This window comes from Carex rostrata, chromosome 19 (genome assembly GCF_964058835.1).
Source record: "Carex rostrata chromosome 19, lpCarRost1.2, whole genome shotgun sequence".
Classification (NCBI taxonomy): Eukaryota; Viridiplantae; Streptophyta; class Magnoliopsida; order Poales; family Cyperaceae; genus Carex; species Carex rostrata.
Genome location: NC_135936.1, coordinates 2,399,692 through 2,427,382, shown reverse-complemented (window position 1 = coordinate 2,427,382; position 27,691 = coordinate 2,399,692). Strand labels below are relative to the sequence as shown.

At 33.1% G+C, this 27,691-nt stretch overlaps 2 protein-coding genes and 1 long non-coding RNA gene across 3 annotated transcripts; 2 read left to right on the top strand and 1 right to left on the bottom strand.

The window, feature by feature from the left end:
- The first annotated feature begins 8,468 nt into the window (after nt 1-8,468).
- Nucleotides 8,469-10,066, top strand: LOC144571670 (fanconi anemia group E protein FANCE protein). Its single transcript, XM_078321018.1, has one exon. The coding sequence runs from the start codon at nt 8,516-8,518 to the stop codon at nt 9,869-9,871; it is 1,356 nt and encodes a 451-aa protein (XP_078177144.1). The 5' UTR covers nt 8,469-8,515; the 3' UTR covers nt 9,872-10,066.
- Nucleotides 10,067-10,236: 170 nt separating this feature from the next.
- Nucleotides 10,237-11,694, bottom strand: LOC144571923 (allene oxide synthase 3-like). Its single transcript, XM_078321317.1, has one exon. The coding sequence runs from the start codon at nt 11,692-11,694 to the stop codon at nt 10,237-10,239; it is 1,458 nt and encodes a 485-aa protein (XP_078177443.1).
- A 13,436-nt stretch (nt 11,695-25,130) lies between these two features.
- On the top strand, nt 25,131-26,598 carry LOC144571308 (uncharacterized). The gene is made up of 3 exons (XR_013517484.1): nt 25,131-25,306; nt 25,907-25,960; nt 26,387-26,598. It is a non-coding gene; the product is annotated as an uncharacterized LOC144571308 (long non-coding RNA).
- Nucleotides 26,599-27,691: the final 1,093 nt, after the last annotated feature.

The following is a 27,691-nucleotide window of genomic DNA, read 5'->3' as shown; positions in this document are numbered from 1 at the left end:
CTGATAATAGGAGGATCAAGCGTCTCTCTATACCCTATTATTAGTCGACCATTCTTGATATAATTTCTCATTAGAGTTCCTTTCCCTTCTTTCTTTTTTTGTTTTCGTAAGAAGATATAACAGCCAAACGACATTAATTAGCACATCTTGTCCTTGTCATGTTGCAATTTTCTTTTCCATACAAGTATCACTTAAATGCTAACCATGTGCATGCATTTTGATCTATATATCTCATAGTTCACTATGGAGTATTATTAAATTGTAGGGGAAATTATTGTAGATTAAGCGGGAACCCGGTCGATCGACATTATTATTAACATCATCATCATTTGAGTAGTTGGTTTTGAAGGGATTTGAGTTGTCGCTTATTATAATAACCCTTTTATGATCCGCTTTATTGTGGAGGGTATCAAACTAGATTTTTAGTTAGCTTGTGCGTGTCAGAAATACTGTATGACCAGCATATTTATTTTGACATAATACTTTAACTATTTTGATGGAATACTTTTTTTTTTTTTTGGAGGTGAAAGCCCTTAGGCGTTGATGGAATACTATTTAATGACTATTTTTTTTTTTTTAGGCGAAGCCGTGTGATGATTAATTATCAAAATTATCAAAAACCAACACCATCTTTTGAAAAACTATTTTGTTTCCCATCTGCAGGTCATCTTAATTTCCTCTCAAAATGGAAGAAAGGAAAAAAAAAAAGAAAAGATGAAGATGGCGCTGGTTCTAGAAAATTTTAATGGTTTGGTGGTTGGTACATGTACATCGGAGGAAAATGCATTGAAACCGCGTTTAAGTGTTCACTTTAATGTTTAATTTTTTAATGCATCTAGTGTTATTTTTTTTCTAATATATATATTTTACGTAAGTATAAATACATAACTAACAGTAAGTTAGTTTCTTTTAACATATAATAGAAATAATTAAATGAATATGCGTTTTTAACATTAAACTAATTTCTTTAATAAAAATATTCTTATAAATAGTTAATTACTTTTTTTTTAATATTCTTTGTTCACAATATTAATGCATGCCTGAGAATGATATGGTAGTACGATGATGATCAGTCATATGACTTATATATCAGACGTTTCTTAAAATATGGAATTATATATGTTTAAAGGGGCAAAATGCTGAAATGAACTAGTTAAGTGTTTATAAAAATAATATTTTTGTTAATGTATTTGAAATACACCCCTCGCTCATATTTTCTATAGTTACATATTAAATTCTATTAATTATTTAAATATTTAAAAATACACTGTTTGTAGAAAAGAAAAGTTGAACACAACAATGAACTCTACTTATATCTCTGTATCAAATTACATGAAAGGGTTCTTTTTTAGGGAATTGGGGGCGATCCGTTGTTCACTCAAAACTGTTTGATTCTCGTCAAAAAATTTCTAAATTTTTTTAAATTTAAGCGGGTTAAGATTGCACAAATATAAACACATATCAAACGGCTATGATAGGGTGTCAGATTAAATTTGATCCGAAATCCATCAGACTGCTTCAAACCTAGAGGTGTCAAACTTTCGATGATCTGTTTATCCAATCTGTGCTGTATTCGATAAAACAAGTATGAACAAAGAATTTTTTTGTTAGCTCATCAGATATAGATATTGGCATACTATTTTGTTAGTTTAATTATTGAGTAAGACTTGGATAAGAATACTTTTTCATTAGCTTATTGGTTAAGGGATGAATAATAACTACTTTGTACCGGTTATCTTATAGGAGAGTAATTAATAAATATAAATTATATATTGATAATGTTTTTATTTATACATATAACTATATATAATTATTATTATTATTAGGAGGTTGATTTATATTATATTTCATATAATTTTTTTATTTAGTAATTTGTGATAAATTAATTTATCCAATATTTAATATAGTTTTTTGAGTGAGTCTATGATACTATGCATAACACGATTTGGTTCGTAATACGGATTAATATTTATAACGGTCGATCCGAACCATTCAATATGATTTTCATATGAATATATACTTGCAGACTGAATTTTATATTTCTTAGAATATTTCTACTATTTTTTAAGATAAGTAGAAAATCATTGTTTTTGGATGGTCGAAAATTTTCAAATCAAGTGATTTTGTACCTATCTTAAAAAATATTAAAAAATTCTAAAAAATATAAATTCAGTCTACAAATACATATTCATATGAGATTATGTTAAACGGTTCAGATAGACCGTTACAATTCTAAAAAAACAAAAATATTGATCCATATTACGGACCAATCCGTGATATGCATAGTTCCATAGACACTCTAGTTTTTTTACTAGTAATTTTTGACAAAATTGATTTATACAACATTTAATTATTTCACTTGATTAATAATTTATATCTTTTAAAATAATAGGATAAAAAATTATAAATAAAATAAAAAATATAATTTTTATATTTTACAATATCAGATACATGATGTATTAAATTTAACATATGTATCTATTGGTTATATGAAATAGTTAAATTATATATGCTATTAATTTATTTACTTATTATCCTTATTTGTTTTATTATTCATTATTTTAGTAGATAAAATAGAGTATGAGTAAATTAATATTTAATAGATAATAATAAAATATAAATAAGATTAATTTTAAGGGGTCCGGATCATCTAAAGTAACTCAATCTTTGGCTTTTGAATCGGAACCGTCCGATTCGAATCCATCGCTCGAGATTGCTTTGCGATTTGAATTCATCTCTCGAGATAGGATAGATTATCACAGATTTAAATCAGACAATCTCAATTTAAAACTCAATCTTTGAGTTACTTCACTGGATATGAACTCCACTCGACTCCTAGGTTACATACTTACAGTCTACTTCACTGCGCTCACTTGACCCACAGCCGCGGGCCACTGCTCCAGGCGTTGCAAAATACTATAAGGGCATGTTCGGCGTTCCCAGCGGGAATAGAAACTGAAAATTTTGAATTAAAAAATTACTGTTCACGTGGGGAAAAAAAATCCAGTCTGAGTGAATTTTCTTTTTTCCCACGTGAATAGTATCATGCCGAACATGCCCTAATTGGGGTCCGGACTGCGTTGCTTGATTGACGGAAATACTTTAAAAATAAATATAAAAAATATAATAACGAGTAAAATGAATCTTTAAACTCTCTAGTATAATTAGAGAAATAATAAAGTAATTTGTATATGAACGACAAGCCGTTCTTTCCGCAGTAATGCACTGTGACATTTCCTTTTCTCTGTCACTCTAGATCCTCGGGGCAAAAGAAAAAATGACAATTTCTTTTATTGTGTCGCATGCCACATTTTTCTAAAATAATATAGCATATAATTTTTTTTAATCTTTAGAAACCAGAAAAAAAAATACACATGTTTTATTAAGAAAAGTTCCTGAAGTAGAATATATATTGGAAACAAAAAGACCTCGACCATCTAATCAAGATTAAGCTACAAAACTGTGCAGAAAAATAAGTATGAACAATATTTTCTTGAAAAGGACCTAGTGTTACACTAAGTGCACCTCTAATTGCTCAAAAACTGAAATTAAATTGCAATTGAAAGTAAATAAATAAGTTTAGAGAAATTTGACACGCGGGATGTTAACGAAGTTCGGCAAAATAAAGGCCTACGTCTCCGGGGATTCGCAACCTCAAGTGGTGCGCCTTTATTTTACCCAATATGAAAGGATTATAACTTGTGAACCGTTGAGCCCTTACACACCAAGCGGGAAGTCAAACGGCCAACTCAAAGAAATGAGAACAAGGTCTCTTAGTTCAAGCTACTCAAGAGAAACACTCAATAGATAACTCTAACCTAATCTAATTTGAGATTAGTGAAGTGGGTTTGAGGTTGTTTGAGGGATTTTGAAGTTTTAAGCTCTCACAACAATGAAGTAAGCTCAGCTCTCAGAAAATCATTTTTTAGAAGATTAGGGTTGGCTAAGATGCTTTGGGAAGAAAACCCAAAGCCCTATTTATAGAGTCAGCTCAAAAATGAGCTGTTTGACATAAAACGTTACCAACGTTAAACGTTACAACGTTTTAGTTCAAATGCGATTTTAGGATTGCTAATTTTTTGACCGCTCAGCAAAACGTTATAACGTTTGTAAAACATTATGTAACGTTTTCTCCTGTAAAAACTTGATCAAAATAGATGTTCTTTGAATCTCAAATTTAATTAAAACGTTACAACGTTTTGTGTAAACGTTGCAACGTTTAAATTTGAATTTAATCTTTGGTACAGCTGTACTTAACATTCTGACATTCCTAAAACGTTACAACGTTTGTAAAATGTTACAATGTTTCAAGTTGATACTGTACAGCTGTGCTTCAATAGTTCTGTCACTACTAAAACGTTACAACATTTGTAAAACGTTATAACGTTGTAACTTGTTTCTGATTTTGATCAACTTGTTACTTCTGACAACTATAAAACGTTATAACGTTTTACAAACGTTACCAACATTTTATCCCTGTTTAAACAACCTCACACATACTTTACCAAATTTCTGATTTTACAATTTGTATTATTGATAAGTGTCTTCATGTCTTTTTCAGTTCAAGTATTCTATAATGCAATTTCATTCGACTTGAACCTACATATCTTTCAAAAATAGAACACATCGTAAAATTCAATAATTATATGTTTTTGCAAATTAGTCAAATAAACGAAAAAAAATTATTGCTCAACCAACATTTAGTCCATCTAATTATATTTAAAAAACATTCGGACATTTTATTTTGTAAAAAAAAATTGAATCACTTGACAGGGACGACTAGAAAGTAAAGATTGAAGAGCTAGATATTATATATCGTGTAATTTGAGTAGAACTAGGGTGCTCTTAAGCTCACCAAAATTTTGATGAGCTTAACTCTAAAACTCATCAAATTGATTTTAAATGATGAATCCGAACCGTTGAAACCCGCCTACCTTACGTGTGATGCATCTACATGTGAAATTTTTAAACATTCAAATTAATTTAGTATAAAGTCAAGCGGTTAAAAAAATTCAAAAATTGAATGCACTAAAATTAATTTATTAACCTTCTAATTTTGACCGCTTGACTTTGGTAAGCTTTAGAGTTAAGCTCACCAAAACTTTGGTAAGCTTAAGAGCACCCTAGTTCTACTCGTGTAATTTTATTTTATAAGAATGGTTAAATATTGATATGTGTAATATTATAAAGTTTAATGGATAAAATTACAAACTTTCAAGAGATAGTTATCCTGTTTTCTCACTATTCTGCCCGTCACTTGATTAAGATCAAATGATTGAGCTTATATATAAAAAAATTAAAAATCCTTAACAATACAACGTCAACACAACACAATTCGCATAATGCCTACTGCTCTTGTTGTGCTTTTTGTGCAAGTTGCAAGTTATTTCCAGATAAAAAAATATATTGTAAAATATTAAATTATTTTCAAATTACACTTGGAAGAAAAAAAAATTAAATCTTTCAAATTATTTTCAAATTACAAATAAAATTATATGTAATTCTTTCATAGTTGTGAGATATGCGTGATATGTCCTGCTTTGTTCTAACAGTAGCAGCACTCAACCACTCAATTAATTCTTGCGCTAACTCCGTAACTTTTACAGGTACACAAGCCTAATTATTAATCAAATCGTAACTGTTAAAGTGGCAAATTTTCTTCGTAAAAGAAATTGTCAGCAAAAGGTTCAAATAAACTGGCAATGACGATTTGAAAACAACAAACCCTTTTTAATCTAACAAATATAAAATAATGACGATCCATTTAATATTTAAATCACAAACTTAGTTAACTGACAGCACAAATGCCCAAACCCTCTACTAGATCAGGAAAAAGAAAAAAAAAACACCATTATAATAAATTCAGACTATTATTGATTCTGATACAAATCTCAAAATAAACCCCTATCTACAAATAGATATCAATTTTTTTTAATCAGGCTAGAACTAAATTTAGAATGTTATTTTTTCTACAATTGCCTAAGATGCCTCTCGGATACGGAAAACAAGTATCTTCTTACTTCTTAGGTAGTAGGTACCGTAAAGTGGGGAGCGTATCCTCTGCGGAGGTTTTACCTGCGGTGCTGTGCGGTAGTTTTGATCTGACCGTTCGTTTCGGATCGGACGGACCAGATCAGATCTTGCCTGAATTTTAAAAAAACTCAAAATTTGATGAACCCTTAATCCAGTCCGTCCGATCCGAAACGAACGGACTAGATCAAAATCACCGCACAACACCGCAGATAAAACCTCCGCAGAGGATAGCATTCCCCGTAAAGTGGGGCTTCTAACTTTACAGCTGAGATTTACTTTCAACCGGATCAAACTCAATCCAATACTTGTGAAGATGTAGAGATTTTCTTTAAGATTTGTGTCAGATTAAAAGAACGGTCCGAATCCACCAATTTTAATCGATTCTCATTTTCTGTGCGCGCTGTACAGCTAATGATCCCCCACCATTCTCAATTTCCTACATTGATGAGAAATAAAGAAACTGTATTTATTAAATGAACAAATTCGATCCATCTTAGCCTTCCGACTTCTGATCCAGTAAGTTGCTACACTTTATTTTTATCCATTAAATGTGTTTTAGAAGACTTCTTGCAGCTTTCTTTCTTTTGTTGGGCTATTATTACCCAACGCAGCATTTACAACTCAAAAGTGGGCTTTTATTCGCTCTTTGTATCAATCGATGAGGTATTTTAGCTATCTCGTGTCTCTGGGCTTATGTTCAGTTCTAACCCTATAGTCACATAAATAAAAAAGAGAGAGAGAGAGAGAGAGAGAGTTGTTCTAACCCTAGGGGTGTCAACGGGTACGGTAAAGATCGGATGAAAGAATTTTTATATCCATATTTGTTATAAATTATTTTTGTTCATACTTTATCCTTATATGTTATGAATTATCTTACTCGTATCTTATTCTTATCCGTTATGAACTTATGATTGTCGGATAATGAAACGGCAGCGGGGTAAATAACGGATAATGTTAATATAGTAAAAAAAACATTATTTATTAAATAAGAGATTAAAACATATTCATTTTACAAATATATATAAAGGTCTAAAATTTATTGAGATTTCTTGAAATTTATTTACGTGTTTTAATAATTAATTAAGCGTAACACAACTATCAAGAATAGTTGGAGAATGAATATTCATTGCTTATTAATATATATTATATATATAATTTCTTTTGTAACTACTCGATCGAGTACGAGTATGGAATAGGCTTTTATCAGTATTCTTATTCATTTAGATAACAAAAAAACACTTTTAATCTTATCCGATAAACTTACAAAAAAAAATCTTATAAATACCTATCTTATCGAATACAATACAGATCGAATAAACAGATAAACAAGTGCCATTAACACTCCTATCTAACCCTATATTAAACAGCCCATGAACTTTGCTCTTTCGGTGCCAAATAGTGAAGAAACAAATTTGGGAAGGAGGACAAATGGTTTGATCCTCTCCACTTGTGAGTGTATCAGAAATATATTTACCGACTAATCAAGACCGGAAGGTTATCGTTTCTTTTTTTCTTTAGAAAATGCTTGACAGAAGCTGTTTCGAAAGGTTCTTGTTAATGAATGTTTTGACAAAGTTTAAATTCGACAACTAACATATTCAGATTATACATGCTACAAATGTATAAAAACTCGTAAATACAAAAATCAAAGTAAATATTATTAGTGCATTTTTTATTATTGACTATGATAAGTCGTTTAGTAATTTCATGAATGAGCTAGAATTAAATAAGGTTAGTTTATTCATGCACAAGAAAAACATATAATTTCATTTTTCAAGTGACAAAAGATATCAAAGGATTTAGCTCCAACATTTCATCATGTGAGAATCGTTTATCATAAATTAATGCACTCTCTTTCCGGGAATTGATAAGTTTCTCTAAAGCTGCTTTGCTCTTTATTTGCAATGTATTTGAAATATGTGTATTATGTACCAATGTTCTATGAATCAAGAGCCTATGGGCAATTTCAACCAAAAAAATAAAAATAATGCACTCAGCGAAAATACACTGTTGGATAGTGCAGTTTCAATCGCCGTTCTGATAAATATAGAAATTTTTCAAAAAAAAGGGAGTTCATTTTTTTTTTTTGAAATGGTAAATAAAAATATTTCGGCTGGGGCGTCGCCGGAATAGGTCCAATCTACAGGGTAACAAATGAGATCTAACCCGTTCGCTCAAATCAGACGGTTTAGAATTAGATCAGCCTTGGACGAAGTTCGCACAGTTGGAGAGGAACTGAATCCGGCAGAGGCCTCGCGCGCGCGCCAAAATGGAAAACTAAAAGGTAAAGATTTTAACATAGCAATTTTAGCTTTATACAGTGCGGGAACTATAGAATTAAAACAGAACTTCATATGGTTTGTACGCTGCATTAAGCCAAAGTTGCTCTGTTCAAATATGTACCGAAAATATAGTATGCAAAATGAAACACAGAATGAGAATTCGAGAAGAGGGAAAAAGGAAGAGAAAGGAAAGAAGAAATATGGAGCAATGGCGACCTCTGTTCGAATTACTCCTCTCCTCTCCTTTGCCAGAGACTGCTGCCGTGCGGTGGTTCGATTCCCAACACCAACCCAACTCTCCTCCATTAACCTCTTCCTTTCTCACTCTCCTCATTTCTCCCGTTCCCTCCACTTCTCTAGTCTTCATCCAGACACTCCCTCCCTTTCTCCAGTCCCGCATCCTCTCCTTCCTCTCTACTTACCACCTCCGCTTTGACTCTCTCCAACTCCATTCCCTTGCCAGCAGAATGGTTAAATCTAGTGACTCTAACTTCTGGGTTAAGCATGCTGCACGCAACCTGCTCGATGAAATGCCTGAGGGATCTTTTCCTAAAGATAGCTTCTTTGATTTACCTCCATGGCTTAGAGAGGCTTCATCTAATGAAACTCCACTCCTCTTATGGCTCCCCTTTGACAAATCAAAGTGTCACAAGAAAAGAACCATGCATATGAATGTACTGACGGAGAAACAAAATTTTGAGCCCGTTTCTTCTGCTTTCCCATCTCCATCACCAAAGTTATATCCTTCTCTCAGTAATCATGCAATTGAAAGAGCTATGGAGTTGAAGAGAGAGATAAGTACAGTTGTATCAGTACCAGAAACAATTGCTCTAGCAGAGAAGATACAAAATATATGCGTAGAAACCCAAAATTCAATGGAGGTGTTAAGATTGATTGAACCATGGAAAATAAATGATGACTTGGCAAGAGTGTTCCTATCAAATATCTCACTTCAGGATGGTGCATCTCTCATTTTCTCTTCTATTCTTCTTCCAAAACTACTAACTTTGCAAAAGCAGCCCTCATCTCTTATAATTTCCGCCACATTGGAGTTTTGCAAAAAGCACCCTGTTGAAGCTGTCGATTCACTACTTTTTCCTCTTATCTTTGGCATTCAAGGGTTAAATCTGCCACTTTGTGATATAATAACAAAAGTTACTAAAGATTGCATGCATCCTTTGCACGTTTCCTTCTTTATCCAAAGGCTTTTATGCACAGAAGGGATAGAGATAAAACCAGTATGCTTGCCAAAGCTTTCGGAACACTTATCAAATGAACTAGTATGGAATGAATCGCTGTTTCAGCTGTTCTACAACATGATAAATAGAGATAAGGATGTGATCTTGACACCTGATTCAGTTGAGAAATTAGTGTCGGTGATTGGGGAAATGGCAAGCAAATTTGCGAAGTCATTGAAATTTGGGAGCTTTGTGTTGTCTTTTGTTAACAAGTGTGGAGATAGATTGACATCTCATAAGGATTTCTTGGAGAGAGCAGCTGAGAAAACAGATACATTTGTTACAAAGGCTATATTGGTTAGGTTGCACAACATTTGAGTTTCTGTTGTTGAATTATTGAGCAGTATGTACTTGCCGTAGGAAGAAAATCCAACTTGCAAAACTATTATTGATAGAAATTTCGTTTGTTCTTTTAAGTATTAATGAAGAAAAGATAATTTATATCCTGCACAAGATCTTGGTAGGAATTAACAACCACTGTTGTCTTTCTCATTTCAAGTCGAGACTAAAAAATAAGAGCTGGACATAGAGATATTGCTATTGATTTTTAGAACCTTAAGATGAAAGTTTAACTCAGCACTCACAATTACTGATATCCAGACCACAAATTCATATTACGAAATAAAATATAATGAATTGGATGCTTTAACAAACAAGCATCACAAAATGATACATTTTATTGATTAGATTAAGATCTTCTGAATAGACTTGAATGTGATCTTCGGCTCAAGTGGCAGCTCACCGATTTCTCCAGTAAAAGTGTTGTATTGCAGAAACAGCTCGACCACAAAAAGCTGACCGATCAAAACCACAATATCCTTGCCTGGACACTGCTTGTTTGTTACGGCTGGTTCGTCAGTCTCCCGACCATTCGACCAATAAACGTACCTCAAAAGCTTCTCTCCTTCACCTACAAATCGATCTGCTACGAATTGTTCGCCATTGGTAAACACCTTCTCATCTCTGGTGACAATTGTTTGGTAGCCAAATATCATTTCCCCCTTCTTAACCTTGTAAGCTGTATCGTGGCTTTCTATAATCAGGTCTGCACGTGCATGGCCATATTGGTACTCCACTGGTGGGTTGAGGCGTAATGCCTCATACACGACTGATTTTGTCAGATTCATCTTTTCCAAGCAGGCTGGTGTTACCGATCCGTTCTCAGACTGTACCACAGACCGAATTTCTTCGGAGAGTTTATTATGCAATTCTGGCCCCACTTCAACTAGCCATTTTAGGAGGTAAGGGAGAAAGATCTTGATGCCACCATATGCATTAAAAATGGTAGCGAATATTAGGTTGTGAAGCGCCACATTGTGTGATATCCCGAGTTGTTCTGCATCGGTAAGAAAAGATTTACCGGCATTGGTAAAATATGTCTCTAAGGTTTTGTAATTGGATTTGACAAGACATGGTGGCAGATGAAAATTGTGCAACAAGAGATCCTCTAACGGCCAAGGAATGAGATTTGTCACTTTGCTGACTAATGGGTGGAGTTGGAAGAACAGCCATTTCAGTGCCATGCCAGAAGCAGAGGGGCCAATGGCGACACTCGGTAACTCTCCATCGAAGAATGCACGACACATGAAATCGAAGGAGGCAGATTGATTTAATGTGTTAAATTCAGTGGGGCCAGAGGAGTTCAATGTATTGTATATGTTATCAAATAGCGAACCATAGATCTTGCGGAACGACGGTATGACGCAATCTTTGCGGGAGGCAATGAGGCCAATAATTAGGGTTTTGAGAGAGGCATGTTGAGGATCAGTGGTATCGAGATACGCCAATGGGTGGTGGCCTGAGTAGAGAGAGAACGGTGGCAGATATGTACCAGTGAGTGTGTTTGTTTTGTCAACCTTAGACGAGTCCAAGAGGACCTGGAAACTGGAGGCATCCAGGACAGCCACCACACGGGGGTTGCTGGAGAGGAAAGGGCCAGGTGGCACATTGAGCCGGAGCACGGTTGAGTTGTGCTTTGAGATTCGGGATTTGAAGTATGTCATGTGACCTTGGAAGTAGTAGAAATTTAGCCGGTCCCACACAGGAGAGAAAAACGGTACTCCATAGGTGCCCGGTATTGGTTTTATCGGCAGGCCAGACGGTGAGAGCTCTTCACTGGTACAGTTATTGGCTGTGTCCATGGGATATAGTGAATCCTGTTCGTTTTCTGGTTCTGAGATGGAGATATATGAAAAATATAGTTATCTATAGTGTGATATGAGGTGCGTACTTTCCTAGACAATAATGATTTGAGGCAATAATGATATTTAATGACTAGGTCAATAATGATTTGAGGCAACTGTTCATAAATCGTGTATCACGCGAAGAATGCGATTTAGAGTATATAGAATGCTTTATGCATGAAGCACGGTAAGGACACAAGCAAAACAATAGCGTAGGAAAATTGTTCTCTTACAACTTGCTAATAGAAGGATGGAAATAAAGATATATATTTTTTAAAATAAAAATTGGATGTCAAGTTATCAAACTATTAAATATCCACAAGAAATTTTTTTATATGAATTTCAAACATGTGACCTCTTATTTTTACCACTAGATCAAATAATAATTCTCATAAACAACAAAAATTAAAATTAATGTAAAGATATTGGAAAGATTTATATATAGTATGATAGTATCCGCCTTTATTATCTGGCATTCTCTTATGTGAGGTGGGAACAAGAGCATATATATACTCTCTCTCTTACATACTGCGATTATCTTTTTATAATGAATTTTAGTTTTTGAGTACGTAATTTCGGATAAATTTGACAACATAACATAGTTGTCAAGAAATAGAAAAATTGAAATAAAGAGCATGCTAACTGCCAAGGTCAATGTGCCACCTGGCCCAATGTCACATGACATACTTGCCCATCGACAACAACGCACATCGCTCTGTAAGCTGTCGGGTGGAAAAAAGAACTGCACAAATTTTGCTACATTGTAAACTCCTTACACGGTTACACCTAGTGGTTTGCTAACGGGTTACCCGTGACCCGTTCCGGGTAACCCGTTAGGGGTAACGGGTAGGACGGGTAAAGGGGTAGGCCGGGTACGGGTAAAACCCGTGACGGGTAGACGGGTAATTTTCCCAAAACCTCTATCCGGTCCGTTTATTACCCGTACCCGTTACGGGTTGACGGGTACGGGTCCGGTCCGGGCGGGTTTTTTTTTTTTTCTGTTTAATAGAAACGAACGGCCCAGATTTACTTAGGATTGTAGCAGATTTAAATAAAAGGTTGGATTTGGAATTGGAGGGACCCTACAATCCCTTAGGATTGCACTGGATCTGAAATTTAAAAGGAGGCCGCCAAAAAAATTTGAAATTCAAATTTGTAATGGGTCGGGTACGGGTAACGGGTACGGGTACGGGTAGACGGGTAGGCGGGTACGGGTAGGCGGGTACGGGTAGGCGGGTAAACGGGTACGGGTACAACGGGTTTTTTTTTCAAATGCCTTGTCCGGCCCGTATATTACCCGTACCCGTCTACCCGTTTGACCCGGACAACGGGTACGGGTCAAACGGGTAACGGGTACGGGCCGGGTAAAACGGGTTTAACCCGTTTCGGGTATAGCAAAAGACTAGTTACACCGCATTTTTATTTTGGTTTTTTTTTTTTTCTTTTTTCCGAAAATTCATCCCAAGTTCTCAACCCTTTACTTTTCAGCATAAGTTATTATTTTATTTCTATATAGAAACAAAATCCAAACTGCCTGCATATTAAAAACTCGGAAAAAAAATATTTTGTTTTCATAATAAATTAAGGTCACTAGATATTATCAAACCTAATTATATAAAAGTGTCTAGGCCTTGAAGTGGAATTTTTTTTATAAATCATAGTCAGAAAAAAGATTTTGATGAACCAACATGATTATTTTTTTTTTTTTTTACAAATGCCATAATAACCGAAATACCATTTCGGTCTTTTTTGTTTTTTTGGGACCGAATTGCTCTTTCGGTCCCATCCTTTTTTACGGATTTCGAAAAAAAAAATGTTAAAAAATTACAAAAATACATGGGACCAAATTGCCATTTCGGTCCAAAAAAAAATCAGGACCGAAATGATATTTCGGTTCTTATGGTTTTTGTAAAAAAAAATTAATCATGTTGGTTTCATGAAAATATGTTTTCTAATTACGGTGTATAAAAAGAATTCCTTGAAGTGGCACTAATCTGGTCAATTTTTTTTTTTTTTTTAATTTTCCTCTAGTTTTAACTTTTAGGGAAAATATTTGGTGTGTCCATAGAAACTTTTGAAATAGCCAATATTCCCATAAAATCATCGTAATATCAAATATCTCCATAATAAATTAACATTTTTATTTCTATCCCCTATTAATCATTTGATATTTTATTTAATTATTTTAAAAATCATATTGATCAATATGTCCTTTGTCTTGAACTAGAGTATCCATTAAATTTGTAACAGATTGAATTTAGATGGCATTGAATTAGAAAAAAAAATATATATATATAAGGACTTGATCCTTATTTTTTCTCAAAAAAAAAAAAAATAATATCGTGCCTAATATTTAATTCCGTCTACTCGTCTTCTTTCTTCTTTCTTCTTTCCGGTGCTGCTCCTACTCCACCTCTCTCCTCCGATCTCCTCCTCCTCTTCTTCTTCTTCTTCTTATTGTTATTTACCGCTCGTGCCTTGCTCTTTTGGTCTATTGCAAAATAAATACAATTTGGGTGAACAATTTCATAGCCTGAAGGGAGAAATTAAATTAGCTAATATACATTAATTTAGGTTATCTAACTCTAATTTCTTTGGAACAATTTCGTGAAAACTTTCTTGATATATGTCATTGCGTGTAAGACTGATTGATGGTCAATAATAATTCAATATGTCCTTTAAGACTGATTGATGGAAGCAATAACTTACCTAGCCTGATTGATACATGCCATTGCGTGTAAGGAAAAGAAAGAGAAACATATTTTATAAATTAATATATAACAACTTTGGTCGTGATGAATATGAACAAGTATAACCAACTGGAATTATATATGGAAATCAATATTTATCTAGTACAAGATAATGTCTTTCTAGCTACAGTCCTCCGAAAATTTCCGTGTATAAAAGTCTTTCCTTTTTAGCTTAGTTCTAATGTGCTGCCACAACTGTTATAATTTCAACTGCCATAATTTCAAGTACAATATGTATATTTACAGGATAATATGTGTATGTTTACAGGATAATATGTGTATGTTCACATGATACTATGTGTATGTTCACAGAAGGTGGTCCCCAATAGCTGTCACGCGTTTTTAACAACTGTCATGTATTTTTAACAGCTTTCACGCGTTTTTATGTTGACAGGATTTGTTGAATTAGTTTACAGGATTTAATATTAATATTTATAGGATTTAGTATTGATGTTTACAGAATTAGTTGAAAATATTCGGAAATTTTTTAGGGACTGAAGTTAGGGGACTGTTAGCTAGTTGCTTTCTTGTTTTTAATCTATGGAGTTAAGGTCGAGTCTAATTTAGCTTAAGAAAAAGGAGTAATGAATAAAGTTAGCTTAAGACAACAGTATGTAACTTATAATTTTTTTCCTAAATATATTAGTTTTTAATTAATCTTCATGCGAAGAACTACGCAACTTAATATTACTCATCCTACCACCTACTTGTGTTAAATCTTAAATGTTAACCAGCTTATAATTAAGAGGGTTTAAGCTTTGCTAGGCTGAACCTAAGAAGTAAGCTTGAGTGGCCTTTATTTTCTTAAAAAAAGGTAGAACCAAAGTACCACCAATTCCATGGGAACCATTAAATATTAGATAGTCTATGTGAACTTCCTAAATAACACTACTCCCATTTCTGCTAAATCATTAGAGTTTAAGATAATCTCTTTAGCTACTTTTTGGTATAAGTCTAACTCTGACAATTCATACTTAAAATTAAGTCTAATGCTTCCATGTGATGTTAAGGACTTTCTATATCAGATACTGGAGGAGGAAGAGGAGTCCACCCAAGCTCTTAGAGCTGGCAACCCCCCAGATCATATGTCTGGCGACGAGATGTCGGATGAGGGTTTATTGGATTACTAGTTTCCTAGGATATGATTGCTTTTTGAGACTTTTATTTTGCTTAGTATTCATTTTGTTTCCAATTTAGCTTTTGCTGTGGTACTATCTCTACTTGTATGTTTTTATGTTTGTTGATGGTGACTTGATGTAAGACTTTTCATATTTGATTTTGGTATCTATTTTAGGTACCATATCAGGTATGCTTGATTTCTATGAAATCGGTGGTAATACCACTATTTAAAAAAAATTCCTAAATTCCTAAATAACATAATATTGGATATGGTTCGCCCAATATTATGTTATTGGGTATTATAGCGATAACAAAAAAAAGAAGAAGAATAACAGGTCGGAGGAGAGAGGTGGAGTAGGAGTAGGATGGGAAGGAAGGAAGAAGACGAGGAGACAATGAAATATTAGGCTCGATCTTTCTTTTTCTGATTCAATGCCCGGTAATAAATTCAATCTGTTACAATCTCAATGGACATCTCCATTTCAAAACAAAGGGCATATTGGTCAATATGATTTTTGAAATAATTAAATAAAATGTTAAATGATCAAAAGCCAAAAGGGAATAGAAATAAAACTGTTAAAGTTTTATGGAGATATTGGCTATTTCAAAAGTTTATATAGGCACACCAGAAATTTTCCCTAACTTTTAGTATCGAACTTCTGTTTTATTTTCATCTTGTGTTTTTATTGTTATAATGGCTATTTTTAAAATATGCATGGTTAAAATCTCATAATATTTTATTATTTTAAATAATTTTTATGTAGTGTTTTTTTTTAAATTTATCATAATTAATATCAAACAATGTAGATTTACTTCTAATTTTTTTTTTAATATAAAATGTTGTTAAACTTGATATTGTGTTTTTAGATTTATTTTATTTTGAATTTCATGATCTACGAAATACAAAATTTTAATTAATATTGATATATATTCTGCTATCAGCTATTTAAGTTAATAATTTGAAAACGAACGCTTGAATCCACTGAGATCACAAATTTAAGTTAGTATACATCAACATTTGTAAGCAAAAACTTTTCTCTCGCTTTATAATGAGTAAGATGAAGCCAAAAAATAATTTGATTATTCATGTTGTGTTTTGATTGTAAAATAATAAGGCGATAAATTTATTTATTTTTTCTTCTTTTCACTTGAAAACATTTTTTTTTCAAGTAACTTAAGTACTTAACGATGAGACTAATTAAATATCTAGCCTGCTTTTTTTTTCGCATTCTATTTCACTTATTTTCTTATTAAAATACTAACTTAACGTTTGTCTCGGGGTGTTCCAGCAGTTTAAATCCGAATTCAAATAATCAAATTAAAATTTTATTCTTTTTTTTAAATTTAACTAAACTAATCAAATTATTATTTTTTTTTTGAGTAAAAATATGGGTCAATGCCCGTATTTGATTACCAAAGTAGTGTTACATTGGTGGTGTAACTAAAGTGCAATGAAAAACAAGTGGCTCAATACAGTTGAGCCATAAAATAGAAATAAAATACTGAAAGAGAACAAATAACGAAAGAAAAAAAAAATAATCGAATTAAATTTATCAACTGAATATATCGAACAAAGAAAATCCGAAATAAATTTTAGTTTGTTTTTTTGAACCAATTAAATTTCAAAAAGTTAGAACTCAATATATACACAAATATATTTAATAATCATAACAATAAATATCAAGATATATAAATCAACCTGAATTGAAAGAAGAGGGATTAAATGTATTTCAGAAATTAGTGGGGCCGGTGAATGAATTAGCCCGGTCACCATTTACTGTGCAACTGTTACGCGGGACATGTTAATTGCCTGATTCATTGTCGCCACTTATTAGGGAATATGCTAGCATGCTACGCGTAGTATAAAGGGCCTCCGTGCAACGGCTCAATATTCGGCTTTTTAAGATGCTAACGGTCGATTCGAACCGTTCATCTTGTCCTTCATATTAATATGTATTTGGAAACCAAATTTTACATTTTTTGGAATTTTTTTTACTATTTTTTAAGATTGATTGAAAATCACTGTTTTCAGCAAATCTGGACCATAAAAAAAATGATTTTCAATGAATCTAAAAAAATAGTAAAAAAATTCTAAAAAATGTAAAATTTGGTTTCCAAACACATATTTAATATGGAGAACAAGATGAATGGTTTAGATCGACCGTTAGGACTTTGAAAAGTTGAATACTGAGCCGTTGCACGGAGACCCTCTATGCTACGCATAGCATGCTAGCAGGTTCCCACTTTAGTATAGTAATAGCGTACTACGGACATGTTATTGATTGAAGCCACTTGACAGCTTGACTTGTTAGTATTATAAGGGTGATGGAGAAAAAACAACGCTTCCAACGTGGATAGACACTAACCAACGTACGCCAATTATTATGGTGCATGCATCCTGCTCAAAAATTTAAATAACTTTTATCACGTTATAGTAAAATGATTAAATAAAATGATGTTATTGTCATATTGCGCCGCTATAATATTAATAATATTAATATCGTTATAGCTTTTATGATACAAAAATACTATAGTGCTGCTAACTTGATTGATGCAAAAACAAAAATATTCGAGTGGATTATGTACGAGATTTAATTAGGGGTGTCAATGGTACCTCTTTAGCCGTTTATCCAACTCGTATCGTAATCGATAAGGTGGGTATGAGTAAGATTTTTTTTTCGTTAGCTTATTGGGTATGGGTATGGATAAAAAAATAATTTCGTTAATCAAATGGATAAGGGTATGGATAATGACTATTTCGTACCTGTTACCCTATAGGGTAACTATAAAATTTACATATATATATAATTCAATTTTCAACACACTTAAATATATATATTCGTGTTTTTGAATTTTCTTCATTTATAAAAAATAATTTAGTTGGAACTGATTGCACATTCATTTTTATTTTTTTATTAAAAATACAATTACATATTGTGAAATGAATGAGTTTTTGATATTTAATTTGTAAAATATAATAAAACTAATAATTATATTAGTATTATCCGTTATCACCCGCTACCGTTTCGTTACCCGATAATATTAACGGGTAAGGGTAAGGTAGGGTAAGGTAAAATTTTAATGGGTAAAGTCAATTTTAATGGGTATGGATATGAAAATGCCTCCACCCGACCCGTACCTTACCCATTGACACCCCTAGATTTAATCTTGTCAAAAGACTTGAGGCGTTAAACACTTTAACTACAAAAACGGCCCGATTGTTTTCAAGTGTGACGAATTTAGGTGTAATGGAAAAATGCAAATTAATGTTTTAACTTTTAAGTGAGAGTACAAAGTAGGAAAAAAAAAAATGTAAATGCTTTAATGGTAGACAATGGCAGATTCAGACAATAAATACAAGTATGAATATAAAAGGTCAATATTATTATACTTGTAAGAAAAATTATCTTTTTTTTTTTTTATTGTTTTGTAGATTGTAGACATTTCTAGAGTGTATAGAATTGATTTATTCAAATTAAAAGAAGAAATTAATGATCGGATGGTCATTTCAGAACGAGCAAGTGTCAAGTTTTATCCATAATCCTATCATTAATTTGCATCCGATCATTAATCAGCCTTGTTCATGGAATACAAAAAATTCTTAATGATCGGATGGTACATTTGAATAAAAGGTACATTAATCAGCCTTGTTCATGGAATTCAAATTAAAAGAAGAAATTAATGATCGGATGGTACATGTCGTTCATGCGTCTCTCTCTATCTCTCTCCAAGTTGAGCTAAATATTTCCAAAATAGGGATGAGGATCAACCAATTTAGTTAATCCTGTTTTCAAAATTCTGAATTAATTATATCAAGGAGCTAAAATTTAATGAAGCATTCCTAGCCTTTGAACTGTATTTTCTGATGAATTATCACAACCAAATTTTGGTTATTTCACTATTAATCCTCCCTGCACAATCAAAAGACGATTATTCAGTAGATGTAGGACATTATTTGCAGTAATAAGTCCAATCTTAAAGTCTTCTCTATTAGAAAAAAACAAAAAAAAAGATACAATGACAATGCATAAAAAAAAGGCTGAAATGTTCATCAATGAATCCTTTAAGGATAAATAATACATATATATTCTTACATATAAAAAAAAACTATTATTTCCTATTTCTTGTGCAATATAAAAAACAAAATTTGATGATCATACCAAGTCCATAATTAAACTAAAACCATTTTGCATTTTAATTGTTACATATATGAATTTCAAACATTCATTTACTGCAAAAAAAAGTCATATCATCAATATGTTTTCAATGGCACTCTCATTTGCACTAAGCATTCATTCTGCAAATTAGATTTTAATTATGATCTCTCATATGAGACTACCATGATTAAATCATGAATATACTTCTCAAGATAAATGAGCAAAACTATGACCTATTACAATAATGCACAACTCTTTGAATTCATGTTTTATTTTTTTACAAATTAGTGTTAAGATCAAGCATATTTTCTCTTCATCTAACAAATGGAACTTCAGAAAGATCTAGCATAAAAATCACAAAATCTTGTTTATTAATTAATGTTACAACACTCGATATTGTTTTTTTTTTGTTGTAAAGCAGATAGCTATAAGAGAGGGGGCATCATAGGGCATGGTGGTATATATAGCAGATAGCTAAAAATGCCCTTTTACATAAATATTATCTGTTCGTTGTATGTTTTAAAATATTAAAATCTATTTTCTTTTTTACAAAGAAAAAAATAGGTACTGTATATAGGTGATATCAATTCGGCAACTGAATAGAAATGCACCTCTACATCGACGGTAGATGAAGGAAAATAACATGATGGATTGATGGGTCAGCATGCCTGGAATAATTAAGGGGAGGGGCCAGGGGTAGCAACAAGTGTTGGGGATAAGAGATAAATAACAAGGTTGTATCATACAAAGAACTTGGCATAAGAATATATAGTAGCCTACAGCCCACTTGGTCTTGGATTTTTCGGTGGAAGGAGAGTTCCTGGAGAATTGAAGAACGCCTCGTATCATGCTCTTTATCCTTCTTATTTATGATTTTATTGTATTGAAATTAAACCTTAATTAAAGAAAAAACAGAAGTTACTGATTCAAAGCTCTACAAAATAATAATACAATGTTACTGAGACCATCCTTCATAATACCAGAAAACAATGCCTATTGATTTGTATCTTGAAGAGAAGTACATGTCTCTGTTACTAAACTAATTACTTATCCTTCGTGGAAAATAGACACACCACCCACGGTTTTTCGGGCTCTGAATCCCCTAAAGTAACTCAATCATTGAATTTTGGATCGAGACCGTCCGATTCGAATTCGTTGTTCGAAATTACTTCGCGATTCAAATTCATCTCTCGGAATGTGTGCGCTCTACTTTAGATAGATTATCACTGATTCAAATCGGACGGTTCCGATTTAAAACCCAAAGATTAAAATTACTTCACTGGATCTGAACTCCGGTTTTCGGGAGATAATTTGGAGAAGAACAAACATCTGTTTTTTCGGCTTGAGAGCCTAGCGAAGAAACACAAATGGACAACTGCTCAGCTATCTCTGGCATGGCTTCTTCACCAACGGATTGATGTGGTTCCCATCCCAGATTTGCTTGATTTACTTTCTAGCTATCACATTTTTTCACATATTGAGTTGTAGAAAATGGTGTGTTAGTTAATTGAAATGGTCTCCAAACAATTAACATCCAGTAGGTGAGATAGGTCTCCAATAATCTCCATTACTATCAGCTGGTTTATAATTAATGTGCCAAAATCTGACACAAAATCATTACGATAAGATACACAGCTACAAAATAATAGAGGCTAGACCTTGAGCAATCAGTGAACTGATGATAGGGACAGCTCACCTTGAGCAATCCTTTTTGTTTTATTTTCCTGTTATTTATCTTTCAAGATATGATTTGTAGCATGAATCATGTGACTCTTCATTCTTTAATCAAATAGAGGCTAGACCTCCATTTTCCTCAACAAAAAAAATAAGATCAACGTGTCAATTTCTTTTGGGTAAGCATATCTTTCTCAAAATAAAAGTTATATCTATTTTGAGAATTATTTTTGAAAAACAATTATTAAATAAATTAAAGTTTTAATTTTTTTTTCAAAAATAGATACAACTTTTTATAAATTAAATGTATTAGAAAGATCACAATATTTTCTGGATTACCTAGAAGTGACTTTTGAACCGGGATCAATAATTCAGAATGTAAGTATTTTTATTTTTTTCCAATAACACAAAGAAATATATTAATTTTTCTTACAGCCGTGAAAAATCCGGCCTGAAAAATATTGATCCGAGTTATTTGTTACAGTCTTTCTAATAAAGCAAATTATATTGTATTTCATCTATTTTTAAAGAAATATATTCAACATTTCTAATATTTCAATTCAAAAAATAAAAAATTCTGTTTTGTAAAAAAAAAAAAAAAGTTGGGACCGTGAAAAAATTCCACGGCTTGGGTAGTTTTAATAATGTTCTTGGATCATGGTTATTATTATTAAATTATTTTTTTTAATTGGGTAAAAATAAAAATGTCGGATCTTCCACTGTCAATTCAAAGATGCTCCCAAAATTATTTACGACTTGTACAAGTTAAACCATTTAAACAACCTTGTCTAAGAGAACATCACCATCAGTTCACAATTGCAGCACCACAATGATCCTGTTATTCTCTTAGAATAACTGTAGATATGGACGCCTCAGTTCTTGGCGATATTATAATTTGTTTAAATTTAGTAGACAGCTAGCAGAATATAATTTCACAATTTTCTTTAAATAACAATATAGATAGTGTAGTTTGGAGATGAGATATAAAGGGATTTCTAGTGTAAATTTCGAATTTCTGATTACAACTGATTGGATTTTGGTGGGTTTATACATAGCATGTTCCTCTTTCTTTGAAATTAGAGCATTTTACGGTTAGTACAAAATAAAAGAATTAGGACAAAGGATATATGCTTTTGAAGAGAGGCTGGATGGTAATACAAATTGTGTTTCTTTTTTTGCCAAAATTTAAAATAATAGATCATTTTTTGTTAATATTTTTATTGTAGTTTGTTTATGGAGTTGTTTATCACATCACAAACTTCTAATTGCAATATGATATAGGGTATCTGAAATTTAGATAGTAATTTTTTTTTTGAGAAATCAATGAGGGTCTGGCCCTCATTTTTTCATTAAACATAATCGGTAACATTTTGTTGAGTTTCTGAGTAAGAAACCCAGATTACAAAAATAAAATGAAAGAAAGAAACAAATAAAATTACAATTAAAAAAGAGTCGAAATATAAGCTCCAAAAATAAAAATAAAAGACTATCCTAACTGTTTCATTTGGGCTTTACTTCTCACTCCACGCTTGGTTCTTCTGATTGATCAGACGCATTGATCCCCCACTGTGTATTGACCTCTTGTACCAGTTAATCCTTGCTTTTGCTTTCTTTTTCTTTCTTTTTTCTCTAAAGATGCAGTTGCATCTTTCACGCCAAATTACGAAGTGTGTGATTAACACGAGTTCCTTTGTCTTTTTTTTTTTAACACAAACCTGAATATTGTCTTGTCTCGGTACCTGTACCATTCTGTAGCACCCCTCTCTTACTCTCAAATTGTCAACAGTAAGAACCTTTTTATGTAATAACAACCATCCTAATACTCGCATTCTTGGTGGTACCCGGATCCGCCAGATTTTGTGGATATCTGATTTAATTGGCAGTACCAGTATTTGTCAGAGGGGCATTTATGTGGATTATGTGGAATGGAAGAAAACGTTTGATTTCTCAAGGGATAATTGTGAGATGTTAGAAGTTTAGGAGGATTCCTAATTTCTTTGGCTAAGTTTTGGAGTAAAAAAAAAAAAGGCATCACATGTATTTTAAACTACAATTAGTGATGCCTCTTGATGTTGCACAACTACCAGTTCAGGTTTAGGGGAGGATTTAGAGCTGGCGCAAGCAAAGGGAGAGGCTGGGTATGGAGGTGATCTGAAGTAGTTGGAGTACTCTGGTTTGAATACATATCCTCTCCAGTACCGTAAAAGGGAATCTTTTAGAATTAGTAGGTCCAACACACCTGTCCCTCTTGTTTAGGATCAAGTATTAATCCAGAATCAAGATCGGGTGGAATGGACAAGTTTAGGAGAACATTTTTTTCATGTTTGATATGAAGTAGATCTGAAATGAACGATTTAAATTTGTCTCAAACCATAGAATTTTTTTTTTTTGGATTGTTATTTAAGTTAGGCTATAAATAGTATGGTGGACCAATCTTGGAAATGTTATTTTTTTTTTACTATTTTCTAATTTGTACTGTAATAAGATACTAAATGGACCTCTTACTCCATTGAAAGAAGCCCGTTTCCATTTTTGTTACACAGTTTACTGGCCTCCAATCCTGGTAGGACACAGGCTTTACCGGGTTCAAAATTTGACTGGGCTATTTTTAATTCATGCAGTGAATCGCAATAGTGCTGAAAACAGTCCTGTGTGTGAACTTTGCTCTGCATGAATAAAAATTTATCCTGTCGAAATGTGTATCCGTTTTATCGCTCTAACGTGTATGACAGTATGAGCGTCAGTTAAATGGTATACGTGTTCTGTTGTATTTAGAAGCATCGTGTTCATTTATATTTGGCATTCGTGTGTGTTGTGCTGTTATTTAGAAGTAAGAAGTGTCATATATTGTTATGTCGATCGGCATTGAGATAGGATATTATTACAATCCCCACTCCAGAGATGAGAGGTTTACATTCTCATAGTCATGACAAATAAAAAAGAAATAAAATAAAGATAATATAAATTACAACCTTTTTAAAGATGGAAGAACATTTGCTTCACGCCTTTTTGCTTGACTTCTAATGACTACGCTTCTCTTCCCAAGTAACTCTCTAACTTAGCCTAACAATAAAGATTGCTAGCTATAATTCTGAACTTAATCACAAGTAAACACACATTAAATCCTATTACAAAGGGAGTATTTATAGTCTTCCTAAGGGAGTAGAATAGTGGTGGAAATAGTAAAGGTAGTGGAGATTATGGGGATGTGAGGTCCACCCATGATTAGCATGATTCGCCTAAAAATAGCGTGGCTCTTCAGAGAAACATGTTCTTCTAGAAGGGCCATCAAGAAAACACCTTCTTCTAGAATGCCCATCAGAAAAAGCCTAATTTAGGACAGTCCACGGGTCGTGCGGCCTTGGGTATGTCGTATGCGACATAGAGGAGGTCGCAGGGTCTCTGACTTAGTGAATTTTCTTGTATTTTTCACCATTTCGCATGTTGTGCCTTTCGTGTGAGGTGTTGCATGCTCCATGTAATGTCTCATTTTGACACCTTATTCAGAAATCACCTAAATACAATATTTTTGCCCAGGCTTGCTAAACGAGCTGGGCCAGCTCATGGGCTTTGAGCTGGGCTCTTGAATGAGCCGAATTGAGCTGAGCTCAATTCGAGTTGAGTCCAAACTCAGCTCGAACTCAAAATATAACATCCTTTTCCTAACCTATCCGATCCGAGCCGGGCCGCCCATTGAGTCGAACCATCGCTCCGTTTCTCTTCCTTCGCTTTCCTTCGCTTCGTCGCTCTCTCGCTCTCCGTCCAAACTCAGCTCCGTCACTCCGTCGCTCTCTCGCTCGGTTGCTCTCCAGTTTCCATCTTCTCTCTCACTCCGTAGCTCTCCAATTTCCATCTTCTCTCTTCTCTCAGGTGCTCTCTCTCTCTTTCTCTCTCTCTCTCTGACTGAGCTGTTTAAACTGAAAACGAAATCCCTTATAACCTATAAAAAAAATGATACTGGTAGTGTTTTTTTTGTGGGTTTTTGTTAAATTACGATCAGGATTAATTTTCAGGCTTTTAAGCATCACTGTACTGATTTATCATTTACTGGTACATCACTGTACTGATATCTCAACAATGCATGGTTTCTCTTTACTCACTCTTTCTCTTTTTATTGTTTCATTATTATGTTAGTCAAAGATTTTTTAGTTATGTTTGTTATTACCCAAATGTTATTTTATTTTGGCTTGAGTGGGGTTGTACCAGTCCTGTACCAGCACATTTACCAGTATTTGAAGTTTGTTGTATTCTTGGTTAAAACATGCTGAACAAATATTGATTTGATTTAATTAAAGGAAAAAGATTTTTCCAATTTTTGCAAGTTCTATTTTGCTGCTAGTTGTTTATTGTTACGCATATTTGCAACTGTTACTGTATATACTGCACCTATGTTCAGTGTAGCAACAAATCTGGCTAGGAAATTAATCGGTTGAAATTGCTGAATTTTGGCAACAATTTAAATTATTTCAGGTACCATTGAACAAGATGTTTGGTTACTCAACTTCCCTTCGATCCATAACACAGGTATACTTTAGTTTATCCAATTATTTTTCATTTTTAGTAAAGTACTGCCTAGACTGGTACCGAGTCATGTCCAAACCCATACAAACCAAATATTCATTTCTTGTTTGGTTCAATGAGGTACTTTACTGGTACCGTCGATGGTTGATCATACCAATCTTTCGTCTTATCTTTTTGAGGGAAATTTTGGTATTTCCATGTGTTACATGAATGCACCAAAGGAATTATATACAGATACCCTACAACAGATTGGATTTTTTTAATACCTTCTCTAGTCTGAAAAATATGATTAGACTTTGACTGAACATTTCTCAGATATCTATTGGTGCCGTTCAAACACGCATCATTCTTATTTTCTGTGACACCAACTTCTAGATTGCCAAGTTTGCTTTTGGAACAGAATTGATTATTGCGTTTTCCACTATGTAGAGCTTGATTAGAGGATGCGGGGGCAGTTTCGTCATTTCGCCGCAGTTTCTTCCTACCCCTGATAGGCTTCGGCTGCCAAGCAGAGACTTCTAACTTGATTATTTTAGGAATGTGTAACATTGGGTTCAGGTTAATTTTGTCTCTTGGATGATTTGGTTTTGGTTAATTTATATTCAGATTTAGTTAAAATTATTTTCTTTTTGGTATTTCTATGCTTCAAGAATTGATATTTCTTTTCTTTGTGAATTGGATTGGTGATTTGAGTTTTCTTTTAAGAGGAGAGAGAGGCTAGTAGACATGATGTTAATTAATTAATTGAATGTAATGTGAAGAATTTTGATAATTAATTGAATAATGTGTTCATCGCTGAATTATGGAGAATTTATTAGTTAATTTTTATTTAACTTTCCAAATTATAGTGTATTGGATCATAATTAGACATCTGTTAGTACTTTGAAGAAACGTGATATCTCATAATTTATAAACAAGCAATCAATAAAATAATATAAATAGATGAGTTCGGGCCAAATTTTAAAACAAGCCGCAAGCAATAAATCATACCGAATTTTTAAACAAGCAGCAAACATTAAAATATCAGTACCGGCTGAAATTCAAACATGAGTTCGGACCTTTGAAATATACTGCAATCAATTGGGCTTGAGCCGAGTTTTGGATTTGAGCCGAGTTCGGACCGAGCCTAAAGAGTCCAATGGACCGAGCCGAGTCGGACTTTACTCTTCAAAATTGAGTCGAGCCGAGTCGGGCTTTAATGAAAGAATGAATGGGCCGGGCCGAGTTTTGAGCGAGTTACCGCTCATTAGCACCCCTATTTTTGCCCTAAAAATGTAATTTTCTCCAAAACCTGCCAAAATGACATAAAAATACATTTGCGGTAAATAAATTGAAAAAATTGCTACTTTCCATTCGCTTTTCGCTATTTTTCGAAAGAAAATGCAGTAATTTTTGTTATATGTTGTGGCTTCATCATCAGACAGTCACAACCTCAGATCTACTTTACTATAATTTTGGATATAAATTAAAAATGATAAAATAAAATGGTAAAGTGTGATATTCATAATCTTTATGATATCGATCTATATGATTTTTCATAATCTTCATGATTCAACATCCCGTCAATATTCGACATTCCAAATGGCTTGTGTAAATTACTGAATTATCCACCAGATCATCTGTATTAAATCATTCCTTATGCTCAAGGAGATCATGAATGCGATTATCTTGTACAACTTATCACATCAACTCGTCATGATATGTATCTTTAACTTGCTTTGACATTCGGACATA

Excerpts from the sequence above, each read along its gene's own strand:
- LOC144571670 (XM_078321018.1), top strand. The coding sequence starts at position 8,516 with ATGGAGCAATGGCGACCTCTGTTCGAATTACTCCTCTCCTCTCCTTTG.
- LOC144571923 (XM_078321317.1), bottom strand. The coding sequence starts at position 11,694 with ATGGACACAGCCAATAACTGTACCAGTGAAGAGCTCTCACCGTCTGGC.